Genomic DNA, 12,543 nt, shown 5'->3' on the forward strand with positions numbered 1-12,543 from the left:
TCTGAACCAGCCATTCATATCTACGGGTCTGCCTGTCTGCCTGTCTGTCTGAACGACTGGTCCCTCCGCCTCCCGTCCCGCGGAGTCTCGCCTTTTCCCCCTCCCTCCCTCCGAATCGGTGCGGAATGCGATCGCGTCTTTTGAAATAGGATTTTATGTTTATTATCGGATGTTCACTTAACACAGCGGTGCGAGTTGAACAGTTTCGTCTTAACGAGATAATGCAGAAGTTGGAAAGTGATGCCCAAGGATGCTAAACCGGCTGGCCAGCCCGCGTTGCTCGGAGGAGGAGTGCATGTCCTTTGTGCTCTCATCCCCCAGCTCATCCCCTGCTGCTTTGTCTTTCATCTGCCGTGCGCTCCAGACGGGTAGGTAGTGTGCACTACATCCCATATACCTCGCTTTCTTTTCCTATTTATGGATTTTTAAAATTTCCCGAAAATATGTAGCCAATGTTTTGTTTTTTTTACGTTTTTTTTTTTTTTTTTCAAACAAAGAAATTATTATTTTTGATATGCAAAGATGACCGACTATAGTCTGTGTTGAATGAGGTGTCTGGTTTTGTTTTTCCGGGGGGGGGGGGGGGGTGTTATCTAACATGCAGGCTGATGGTATGGCACCTTTGTAGAGGATAAAAGCACACATCCTCGCTGTTTAACATCAGAGGGACGGTGTCTGCCGTGCTCTCTAAATTATGGATGTGCTGGGACCCCCTTTCTTTAAGTAACGGAACTCACGCTGCTGCTTTTATTAGACACGGCTTATTTTTAACACCAGCGCATTTCTGTGTGTCTGTCTGTCTGCGTTCTGTTGCCTTTGTCACCAGTCACAGACCGTGTGGTATTATGAAGATGAGTTTAATATGACACATTGCACAGCTTGCTTCCAAGTAGCCATCGTTTCAGGGAGGTGACTTGAGGATACCCATTTTTCTGTAAGGGTATGTATGGAAAGGCTAGGGACTATGTTACACGTGTTTGGCTTAATTCTTTGACTAGATTAGCGTTGCAGCATGAAAGAGGAGAGGTGCTCTATTTGCGCTTCCACTGATCATTTGTTAGCTGGCACCCTGCCTGGTTTGTGCACTGGCTGGAAGATTAGTTTTGTGTCTGTAAATGTAGAAAACACAGACACCAAAATCATTAGGCTACATGGTTTGATGTCCTACTGTTCACAATAGCAATGATTCCCACCGAGCCAGAATGTTCAAGGTCTAGATGAAAGGTTAAAAGCGTCATGTGTCAGTTCACCTGAATGTCCGCTTACTTCTGAAAGCAATGAGGGGGAGACTAAGTTACCCCACATCCGCTGCAGCCGCCGCCACCGCTGCTGCTGCTGCTGCTGACCCCATCTTCAAGGACATCCACCCTGCTGTCCAGTGTCTCGACACCAGGGGAGGCTGATGGAGGTAGAAATCAGAGGACGGGCTCATTGTAATGCATGGAATGGAATGAGGATGTTTTTGTTCGCATTCCTCATTCTACTCCCTGATGCGGCAGAGCCTGGACGTTAGAGACGCCGGCGGCTAGCAATCGGAAGGTCGCTGGTTCGATCCCCACCTCAGGAGGGAGCTACATGTGCTTTTGAGCAAGGCACTTAACCCCTAATTGTTTCAGGGGCGCCGACTATGGCTGACCTGTACCTAGAGCTAAAAATACCAAATTCCAACAACTGACTGACAAGTTGATTGCATGGCAAATAAAACAATTAGGCCTATTATAATTATTGTGATGCTTAACACACATTTACCAACCTGATTAGTTTTTTGTCGTGTATCTTACATGATTTCGCTCCTATAGGCTAGACTAGAGACTTGCAGAACAGAGCCATTAAGAGCTGTGATTGGCTCATAAGAGCCGTTGTCCCGCCCCCACACAGACTGTGTACATGTTTATGACATATCTACTAGTCCTGTGTGGCTCAGTTGATGCATCATGGTGCTCCGCCATGAAGGTGGTTGGTTCGATTCCCGTAGGGACAACGATACAAAAAGTGTAGGCTATGAGCTCACTCAGCACTGCAAGTCACTCTGGATTAAAGCGTCTGCTTTGTGGCTAAATTATCTGCTAAATGGCTGGATTATCTAGCCTACTTGACATGAGGGATTTGAGTGAATGTGTTGTTGTTGTTTACATGCCTGGAAGCAGGGGGGTATCAACGTCCATCAACATTGCTAAATGAAAATCCAGTTATTTTTTTACGTTAGCCTGGATGTTTTGATAAATCGCGCGGGATTTATCAGAATAAGCCTGGATTTTCCTTTAGCGACGTTGATGGAGTTAGCCTTGCGGTTTCTTCCATGCCGGTGTAGTAATGAGGGCAAGCACAAAGAGCAGGACACCCACGGAGGGAGAAAGGTGAGGGGGGAAGAGAAGGCTCTGAGCCGCCCCCCCCATCCCCCACCATTGTGCCAGAATGCAGAGTAATCATTTTGTCATGTATTGGATATAATCAATACGTTCTGGCTATGTTTCAAGGGCAATGGGATCATGTGTATTTACCCTGAGTCACCATCCGGTAGGGCAGGGGGGGGGCAGGCGGTTGGCTGGGGGCAGACTGGCGGGGGCAGGCAGGCAGGCAGGTGGTTGGGTGGGGGCAGACTGGCGGGGGCAGGCAGGCAGGCAGGTGGTTGGGCGGAGGCAGACTGGCGGGGGCAGGCAGGCAGGCAGGTGGTTGGGCGGAGGCAGCCTGGCGGGGGCTAGCAGACGGTTGGGTGGGGGCAGGCTGGCAGCTGGTTGGATGAAGGTAGACTGGTGGGGGCAGGCAGACAGACAGGAAGACAGACAGGAAGACAGACAGGAAGACAGACAGGCAGACAGACAGGCAGACAGACAGGCAGACAGACAGGCAGACAGACAGGCAGGCAGGCAGGCAGGCAGGCAGGCAGGCAGGCAGTCGTTAGGCTTATAGACTAAGACAGGTCAATGGGTTCTTTCTCTGACTCTACCGGTGAGGGAGGAGGACTCAGCGGGCCTTGTTAACAGTTGAAGGGGTCCAGTTTTGTACGGGGGAAGCGTTAAAGAGGTGCATGTCTTCCTCTGGAAGAACTATAAAGGCCTGTTTACCCCTCTCTTTCTCTCTCTGTCTTTACCTCTCTTTCTCTCTCTGTCTTCATCTCTGTATTTACCTCTCTTTCTCCCTAATCTTTACCTCTCTTTCTCTCTCTATCTTTCCCTCTTTCCCTCTCTGTCTTTACCTCTCTTTCTCTCTCTATCTTTACCTCTTTCCCTCTCTGTCTTTCCCTCTCTTTCTCTCCCCTAATCTTTCAGGCATCCTCCTGTCTTTCTCAACCCTCCTCTCGTTCTCTCCTCCTAGTCTTTACCTTCCTCTGCTGTAGTCTTTCAGGTCTTTCCTCTTTTTTTTTTACTGCCCTCAGTCTTTACCCCTCTTTCTCTCCTCCTCTAATCGTTCTCTCCCCTCCTCTTTCTCGCCTCCTCTCTTTCTCTACCCCTCCATTCCATCCCACCTTTCTTTCTCTCCCCCTCTTTCTCTCCCCACTCCCCTTTCCCTCTCTATTTCCCTCCCCCACCTCTCTTTCTCTCCCCCATGTCTTCAGACTAGCCTCCTCCTCCTCTTTGTGCTCCAGCCCATGATTCCCTCCATCCAAGGGCATCCACTGGAGCGTCATCATATTTCATAATCTATAGTCTTGATTACACAGACCAGCTCACTCAGCAGGCTGCCCAGACACAGCAAGATCCCCTCTACCCCCCTGTACAGTTTCTCTACTGTTAATATAAAAAATCTTAGGCTACTTCTTCTAGCATTATGACTGCCAATGGCCCCTGGCCTGAGCATAGATTACTTTTTGTGGTGGGTGGATCATGTATTTAAAAAAAGAGACTCGGGGGGGGGGGGGGGGGGGTTCAGGGGGTTCAGATCTCTTACGTGGATGGGTCCAGATCTTCTCTCACATGGATGGGTTCAGATCTCCTCTCACATGGATGGGTTCAGATCTCCTCTCACATGGATGGGTTCAGATCTCCTCTCACATGGATGGGTTCCGATCTCCTCTCAAGCGGATGGGTTCAGATCTCCTCTCAAGCGGATGGGTTCACTGCCGCTCTCCGACGCTTTCAGTGGGAGCTTTTATGAGACTGCAGATAAAAGAATGGCTCTCAGATCAAGAGATGCTCTCCTCCTCCCCCCCCCCCCTCTCTCTGAATGTCTGAACGAGGATATGTCGTCTCCTCCCTGCAGGCGCCCCTCCTGTGAAAAGTGGGAAATAGAGTGGTTGGGATGGTGCTGCTTGCTAGGTTTACACATCCAGGCACTCTGGCTCTTTCTTTGGGGGGGGGGGGGGGGGGGGGGGGTTTCAAGAGGTGGCTGGTACCGGTACTTTAAGTTGCTATTTCGGAGAGCCGGTTCCATCTGAAGTGCGTTTGACGTGCATTTTTGTTGATCTGTTATATAGGCCTAGCCTATATATATATATATATATTCCCGTAGTAATACTCCCGAGGACACTCAGAAAGGAGGGATAGGTCTTGGAGACGATTTATTTGTTGTCCAGTAGTTAAGTGGGGGGTGTCTATGGATTGGTTCACATGAATTCACTCCCTAATGGGTTTCTCAGAGTAGGGCCGTAGGGCTGTTAGCCAGGCCCAGGCAGCAGCAGCAGTGTTGCGCTGGCCGTCTTTCTGCCGCGGTCAGCGCTGCTTGTTGTCTTATTTATGCTGATTAAGGTTCAGATGGGTCTACTGCAGGCTTTTCAGAGAGGGTGAGAGGGTGAGAGGGTGAGAGGGTGAGAGAGGGTGAGAGAGGGTGAGAGAGGGTGAGAGAGGGTGAGAGAGAGAGAGAGAGAGAGAGAGAGAGAGAGAGAGAGAGAGAGAGAGAGAGAGAGAGAGAGAGAGAGAGAGAGAGAGAGAGAGAGAGAGAGAGAGAGAGAGAGAGAGAGAGAGAGAGAGAGAGAGAGAGAGAGAACGAAAGAGAGAGAAAGAGAGACTTTTTTTGTGTGTGCGAGTGAGTGGTTGTGGGATGTATAATGTGTGTCTGTGTGTATGAGTGAGTGTGTGTGTGTGTGTATGAGTGAGTGTGTGTGTGTGTGCGCGAGTGGATGCATGCATGTAATGTGTTGTGCATGTATCTCATCTCTCCCCTCCCTTCCACAGTGCCCAGCCCCCCCGCGTGCCCCACCTGGAGAGCGACCTGCTGGTCAACATGAGCATGCACGGAGCCTGCGGAGGCCTGGAACGTTCCCGGGACCGCCGGCGCTCCAGCGACCGCTCACGAGACTCCTCCCACGACCGGGGCGAGGGTCAGCTGACCCCCTGCATCAGGAACGTGACCTCGCCCACCAGACAGCACACTGGTGAGGATTGTTACCACCGTAAGACGTAGAATGAACAGAACACACACTCCCACACACATTCAAAGTCCACCTTCCTTCTGCCATGGGCGTACAGGGCGGTCGGCCATCTTTTGATGATTTGCCGTTTAAACGATCTGGTGAATTGTACTTCTGTGGTTGTATCTCGCATCACTCTCGGGGAGGGGTCACATGATGCGCGAGCTAACTAATCTGTCTGCTAAACTCCGCAGCTGTTGAAATAACTTTTAGCTTCAGGCAGCCAGGTACAATTCCAGACAGTGTTGAGGACACAGTCACGGTGAACTGTTTTCAAAGTAATTATGCAGGTGTTTAGGGTTAGGGTTGCCGCTACTTACACATGCATCATTGTTAGACCACCGTTAGTGCTAGCGATCCATTTAGCACCATTAGTGCTAGCGCTATCCCGTCCCCCGTCCAAAAAAACATTTTATCCTCTAATTTTCTTCGTTTTCAGGCCAAAAACATGTTAACCCTAACCCCCATAGGACCTCCTGGTGCATGATCAGACTAGGAGACGATGTCACATGCTGTGATACAGGGGAGGCTGCTGGAGGCAGAAATCGGAGTACGGGCTCATTGTAAATGCATGGAATGCACTATAGTAATGGTATCAAATGCGTGTTAAACCTCTGGTTTCTGCCTCCACCAGCCTCCCTGGAATTCTAAGACATTCGGTTCCTTTACGATGAGCCCGTCCTCCGATTTCTACCCCCAGCTCCGCCCTGGCAGCCTTGTAGATTCAGATTCAGCCAGAGCTCTCCAAAAACATGAATCAAAACGTCAAAATTACGTCGAAAGGCTGTACCTCTCACCATTTTGAGTGTCGGGGACGACGACAATCGGTCAATCGGTTAAATGATCAAACAATCACTCAACGAGGGACAGGCACTGTAGTCACTCGACTGGCACTATGCCCTCGCTTTCTCTCTCTCTCTCTCTCTCTCTCTCTCTCTCTCTCTCTCTCTCTCTCTCTCTCTCTCTCTCCCCCTCCCATCCTCTCTCTCTCTCTTTCCCATCCTCTCTCTCCCTCTCTGTGTCTCTCGCTCTCTGTCTCTCGCTCTCTCTATCTCTCTCTTTCTCTCACTCTTTCTCTCTCTCTCCGTCTCCCTCTCTCCCTCTTTCTCTCTCGCTCTCGCTCTTTCTCTCTCTCGCTCTTTCTCTCGCTCTTTCTCTCTCTCACCCTCTCTCTCTCCTGTCCTCTCTCTCTCTCTCGCCCTCTCTCTGTCCCTCTCTCTGTCTCCCTCTCTCTGTCCCTCTCTCTGTCTCCCTCTCTCTCGCTCTCTCGCCCTCCCTCTCCCTCTCCCCCCCACCCTAACCCCCCCGCCCCCCCAGGGAATCCAGCCAATGGCTGAATGACTTAAGTGGCCACGGGTGGAGAGGTTGAATAATGGCTGTTGAAGGGAGAGGATTCATGCTCTTATGAAACACTTTCAATTACCGTAGCGTAGTCAATGAGTCCCTCCTCCCTCGATCCATCTCTCTGTCGTAGAGCTGCTGTGTGAAGAGACAGCAGTGTCAGCAGTGGAGTCACACATCTTAGGACGGGTTCATTGTAAATGCATGGAGTTCCCTGTTTGATACCATTCCTTCCGCTTCCAATTAGCCCCGGCCTCCGTTTTTGACGACCTCCACCGCAGCCTCTGTTGCCGATGCGTCCCAATTCTCCGCCCCCCCCCTCCCCTCCTTCTCCTGAAGTGTGCACTTAAAATGTGCGCCCCACACACACACACACACCAGGGTTTCCGTTAGAAAAATTTGCCGCCGGACATCGTGTCCGGGAAGATTTCGAATTACCGGACAAACGTGATATATTCCGGTCATCATATTAAAATATAATAAACATTTTTTTTTTCAAAATCATCTCTTTTTTTTCTCCAAATCTAATATAGCTGTTTGTCGCGGTGATTACTGTTGTGTAGCGGCCTATATATGCCATTTAATGTCTATTTCTCATCCGATACGATTAGATGCGAGCTATATAATATATAATAATATAACATGATTCGCATGCGCGCTATGCCATTATGTCCAGCGCTGAACGGGCGCCTCACTGGGAACTGAACAGACAGCATCGATCAATGAACGGACTCCACATTACGTTAACTGAAGTTTGTTAAATTGTTTGGGATTAATGTGAGTTTTCTATTTTCTCTTTCCAGTTTTACCCTTTTTTTTAATCAATAAAACAACATCATTTCTATAACCAGGGGGGTATTCCATCAACATCGCTAAAAGAAAATCCAGGTTTAGTCTGACAAAGTCTCGCGAGGGTTCCTAAAAATATACAGGCATATTCCGATAAATCTCGCGAGAGTTATCAAAAATAAGCCAGGATTTTCCTTTAGCGACGTTGATGGAATACCCCCCAGGTCTCGCTGGTTGGGAAGGCATTTCGTTTAGCTGCCTGTCAAATCATACTTAATCGGACTCGGGAGTATGACAATGAGGAGAACATAACTGTTTTTGTATGTCGTCCTGAAGACCGGCTGTTAGATCATATCGCTGAAGTTTGTCTCCATAGTGTAAATGTTGTCCGTTTCGTTTGTTATCCGCTCCGCTTCGGGACACCATTTTCAGCTGAGCACCAAACACACACACACACAACACTGCCCGAGAGAGAAGGACCCGCCCCCTTTAGTTAGCCTATAGGCTATAGGCTAACTAAAGGGGGCGGGTCCTTCTCTCTCGGGCAGGCTAACTAAAGGGGGCGGGTCCTTCTCTCTCGGGCAGGCTAACTAAAGGGGGCGGGTCCTTCTCTCTCGGGCAGTGTTGTGCGTGTATGAGTGTGTGTGTGTTTGGTGCTCAGCTGAAAATGGTGGCCCGAAGCCAAATTGTGCTTAGAGGGAATTATTTTCACCGGACATTATGTCCGACGAGTTTTCAATTTGTCGGACTTCAACACATTTTACCGGACAAAGACCGGTAATTACCGGTTAACGGAAACCCTGACACACACTCAGATTAATGAGAGATCGACTGGTGTAGGAGATTCCGTTTTTTTGTGTTTTTTGTGTCAATTTGTGACACAGCCTCTGTTTATCTGCCCCCACTTCCTCCTCCTCCTCCCCTCCTCCCCCCACCCCTCCCCCTGCAGATCGTGAACGTGAGGCGGCCTCCTCTTCCTCGCGGCCGTCCAGCCCTCGCCCCCCCAGGGCCATGCTGACCAACAACAACAACAACAGCAGCAGCAGCGCCCCCGGTGGCCTGTCTGCCAACTGCGGCAGGACCGGCGGTGGCCTGTTTGGCTCCGACGCCCCCCCCCACTGTAAGACCTTGGGGGGGGCTGGGCCCTGCGACATGATCTACGTCTACGAGAACGCCAAGGAAGGAGGCGGGGGTGGGGGGCTGCGCAGCATCAGGACGGCAGAGAGGGTCACCCTCATCGTGGACAACACCCGCTTCGTGGTGGACCCCGCCATCTTCACGGCTCAGCCCAACACCATGCTGGGCAGGTAGGTCACCCGCACGGGTCACCAGGCCCACGGACAAACGGAAGGCTTTATATAGGACAGGTGGATCAAGGTGTGACTGAAGCGTTGATTTGAATACCGGAGCGCTTGAATCGACTGTTCTCATCTTAGTTTTCGTACCTGGACATTATTTTTTTACACACACACATGCACATGCGCACACACACACACACACACACACACACACACACACACACACACACACACACACACATACACACACACACACACTCACACACACACATTATTTAATTTAACATCATGTGTATCTCAACGACTTACCTGGCTAAACACAACCTGAATAACAAATGTGTTCCTCTCTCATAGAATGTTTGGTTCCGGGCGGGACTACAACTTCACGCGGCCCAATGAGAAAGGAGAGTTTGAAGTGGCAGAAGGAATCAGCTGTACTGTGTTCAGGGCCATCCTGGTAAGACGACTGACCTTGTGGTCTTGTGTACTTGGAGAATATGTGACAGCGGCTGGTGAAAGGGGAAAACAAGTCAGCAACCAATCAAAATGTTCAGACTTGAAAAACGGAAATACATTTCAACGTTGTTGAAAATCACAACACAAACTCGCTAGTCAAGCCAAAATACTGCAACGCAATGGATTGGGTGAGTAATCCCCACTGCTACCTAGTTAACTATAACACTACTTTACATTGTTAGCAGGCTCACAAAACAAGCTGTGTTAGTTGACTAGCGATGTGTAATTGATTTTCAACAACACTGAAATGTATTTATTTTTAAAAAAAATAGACGTCTGATTATTAAATCGGCTGCCGGCTTGTTACCCCATTCGCCAGCAGCTGTCAGCAGCTATATCCTCATAGCTTTGTTGGGCAGGCTAATCTTGTACTCTGTTAGTCTATCTTTTTATTGCCAAGTATATTTGCTTATACAGAAACATGTCAGGTGTGTGTGTGTGTGTGTGTGTGAGGTGGGGGGGAGCAGTGGAAGTCCCAGTCAGTAAGAGGCAGGGGGCTGGTTTGTGAGGCCCACTGCCATGGGGAACAAACTGTTCAGGTGGTGCGAGGTTTTGGTCTTGATAGACCGGAACCTTTTTCCGGATGGAAGTCTTTGGAAGAGGTGGTGACTGGGGTGGGAAGGATCAGTGATGAGTGAATACCAACAGAAGAATATTGCAGGGGATTTTGGCAAAATGTTTTGGGCCGCTACCCACACGTTTAGCTGTGTTACTCATTCCACGAATGCATCATGTTTACAAGTTGTACCTTGTTGTAAACATGACTAAAATACAGGGGCGGGCCGCCCTCCCAACGGAACCCCCCGCCCCCCCAAGAAAGAGGAATTATTACTGACGGAGACACCAAACATCTGACAAGCAGGCTAAAATATGCACGTTTTTTAAACGCACCCAACCCGAATCTGGCGAGTGGCAAGGCCATAGGCTCGTTGGTAACGTTAGTCCGCCGTAGTCTCGCATAGCCAGACCTATCTCCACACTTCGCGCTGTGCCAGCCCAGCGCTGGAGAATAATACAAGATTTTGCGCTAGTGTGCGCGCGAGACGTGAGACTTTTTGCCGGCTGTGATGTCTGCAGATTGAAAGTAAGCAAGTTGAAACGTTAGCAAATATAATTGCTGAGTGTTCTGACAGAGGAAGTTGGTTAAAATTGGTCGTTATTTTCGTGACTAGAAAGTGACTGACTATAGTTCCATAGTGTAAATAGTGTCAAAGAACTAGCAAGCTAGCTAGCTCAGAGGTGATGAGATGAGCTAGTCTCCTTGCACACTTGCCAGCTAAAGAGCTAACTGGAGGCACTTTATTATTTTACTTAAAGTAGATATACTATCTTTCTTATTCTGCTAGAGTTGGGCTTCATGGTAATACCATAATGGCATATTTACAGTACATGGACAGTTGATTGAAGCATTGGAAATGTCAGTTTTTTATAGTTGGACATACTAATTTTTCCGTTTTTCGGTGAGGGAGTAAAGTCAAAATGACATTATCTGACTGGATTGCCCACAGCAATCCAATATTCAATTATAATTATGTTATAAATTGATATGGATATTAGATTATAAATACTCTGGCTGTTTTGTTTACCTTTTGGTTGACAGCAAAAGGGAGAGAGGAGGATAGGGAGGGAGAGAAGGAGAGAGAGCAGGATGGTGTCGGCTCGGCACACCAGAGAGAGAGAGAGCAAGAACCAGGTGAGAAAGTGGACAGGTAGTCAAGACCACATAAGTAAGTAGCCTTGAGAACCGATGGTTCTGGAGCCTAATGGCCCATAGGGCAGGATCCTATCCTGTTTCCGTAGCGTGAGGCGGCTTAATGTACAAGTACACCCCTGGACATGACGCTGGTATGAGGCAGGGTCTTACCCCCTGGGGGGGGGGGGTCCATGCCACGGTCCATGCCACCCCCCCAAGGCAGCAAACCTAGGGGAAACACTGGTTTAGGAATTACGGTACAAGAACAATGCATGTAAAATGCTGTCGGTTAAAAAGAGTATTGCGATTGATTTTCCATCTCCTCGGTTTGAATCGTCACATATTTGTATTGATAATTAACTGTCTCGATGCATCGTTACATCCCTAGTGATGATCTTTCTCTACTATGGGTGCAACGGTTCGGTTGGCCCAGGGTTCGGTTGGCCACGGGTTCGGTATGAACCTCGTTTTTTTGGTCACAGTTTTGGTACGTGTTTTGTGCGTAAGGAGAAAATAAATGCTACTATTTATTTACAAACTGTTACTTGACTTTATTTTGCTTATACTTATGGAACTTTAACATTCAGACACATTCCAGAATATGACTGGTATATTGTATAATAAGCAGACAGCAATGGCGTCTCTCTCAGTTCCCTGCTCTGTCTGGGCTTTTTAAGGTTATCTGATTCAGGTTGATGGGTCTCGTTATTCCAGAGAGTTCTCCCCCTGGTGTCCCCTGGGGCCGCTTGAGATTGACGACGAGAAGGATTAATCCATGCTGGCTCATTAATATTCATGAGGGGAAGGTAGAAGCGCTTCTCTTCGGGATTCTATATCCAGCCAGGCCTTGTAATGGGTGTTCAGGGCTCTCTGAGGGGAAGAGATAGAGCTGACCTGTCTTAAACAAATAAAAATGGTAAATGGACTGACTTATATAACGCCTTTTTCCAAAGCGCTTTACAACGGCCTCTCATTCACCCATTCACACACATTCACACACCAATGGCGGCAAGCGACCATGCAAGGCACCGGCCCGCTCATTGGGAGCAATTTGGGGTTCGGTGTTTGCCCAGGGACACCTGGGTTCGAACCGCCGACCTTGCGATCATTAGATGCCAGCTCTACCTCCTGCTCCACAGCTGCCCAGACAAGAGCACCTGTCTTAAGATCAAGTTTCACGGTATCAAATGAATGTTGTTATTCAATTGGTATCTGGCATACGGGTCAAATCATGAAATGATGATCGATGAATTAAATAAATCCTGTCATTGTTATGAGTGTGCAGGCCTCGTGAAACACTGTATCTCCATGTCAGGAGCTCACCAACTGCCAAAGCATTCCGGAACATTCACCACCTAACAGTGCCAAGTGTTTTATGTGGTGTTTACCTAGCAACAACACGGTACTTTGATCGGCTACAAAATGAAGCGTCATCATTTATGCAGTTTGGGTCGAATAAAGTTACTCTGGGCACTCTAAAATGAGGACAATTTGGGCGACTTCAGTCACCCTCGGCACTGAACAAATTAAAAAGCTTTGGTATGTACTCTTAGGCTGCG

The 12,543-nt window shown here is 48.8% G+C and overlaps 1 protein-coding gene across 1 annotated transcript in view; it reads left to right on the top strand.

Annotated features, from left to right (window-relative positions):
• Positions 1-240: 240 nt before the first annotated feature.
• The window catches only part of LOC308169917 (BTB/POZ domain-containing protein 10-like), a gene marked incomplete at both ends in the record, with an annotated part of 19,097 nt that continues 6,794 nt past the window's right edge, over positions 241-12,543 (top strand). The window contains 4 exons of the mRNA XM_080544650.1: positions 241-368; positions 5,112-5,311; positions 8,427-8,784; positions 9,130-9,232. Coding sequence (XP_080400776.1) covers positions 241-368; positions 5,112-5,311; positions 8,427-8,784; positions 9,130-9,232 — 789 coding nt within the window. The remainder of the gene's footprint in view (positions 369-5,111; positions 5,312-8,426; positions 8,785-9,129; positions 9,233-12,543) is intronic.

The sequence above is a fragment of the Nansenia antarctica genome, assembly GCF_963989245.1.
Source record: "Nansenia antarctica genome assembly, chromosome: 14".
NCBI lineage: Eukaryota > Metazoa > Chordata > Actinopteri > Argentiniformes > Microstomatidae > Nansenia > Nansenia antarctica.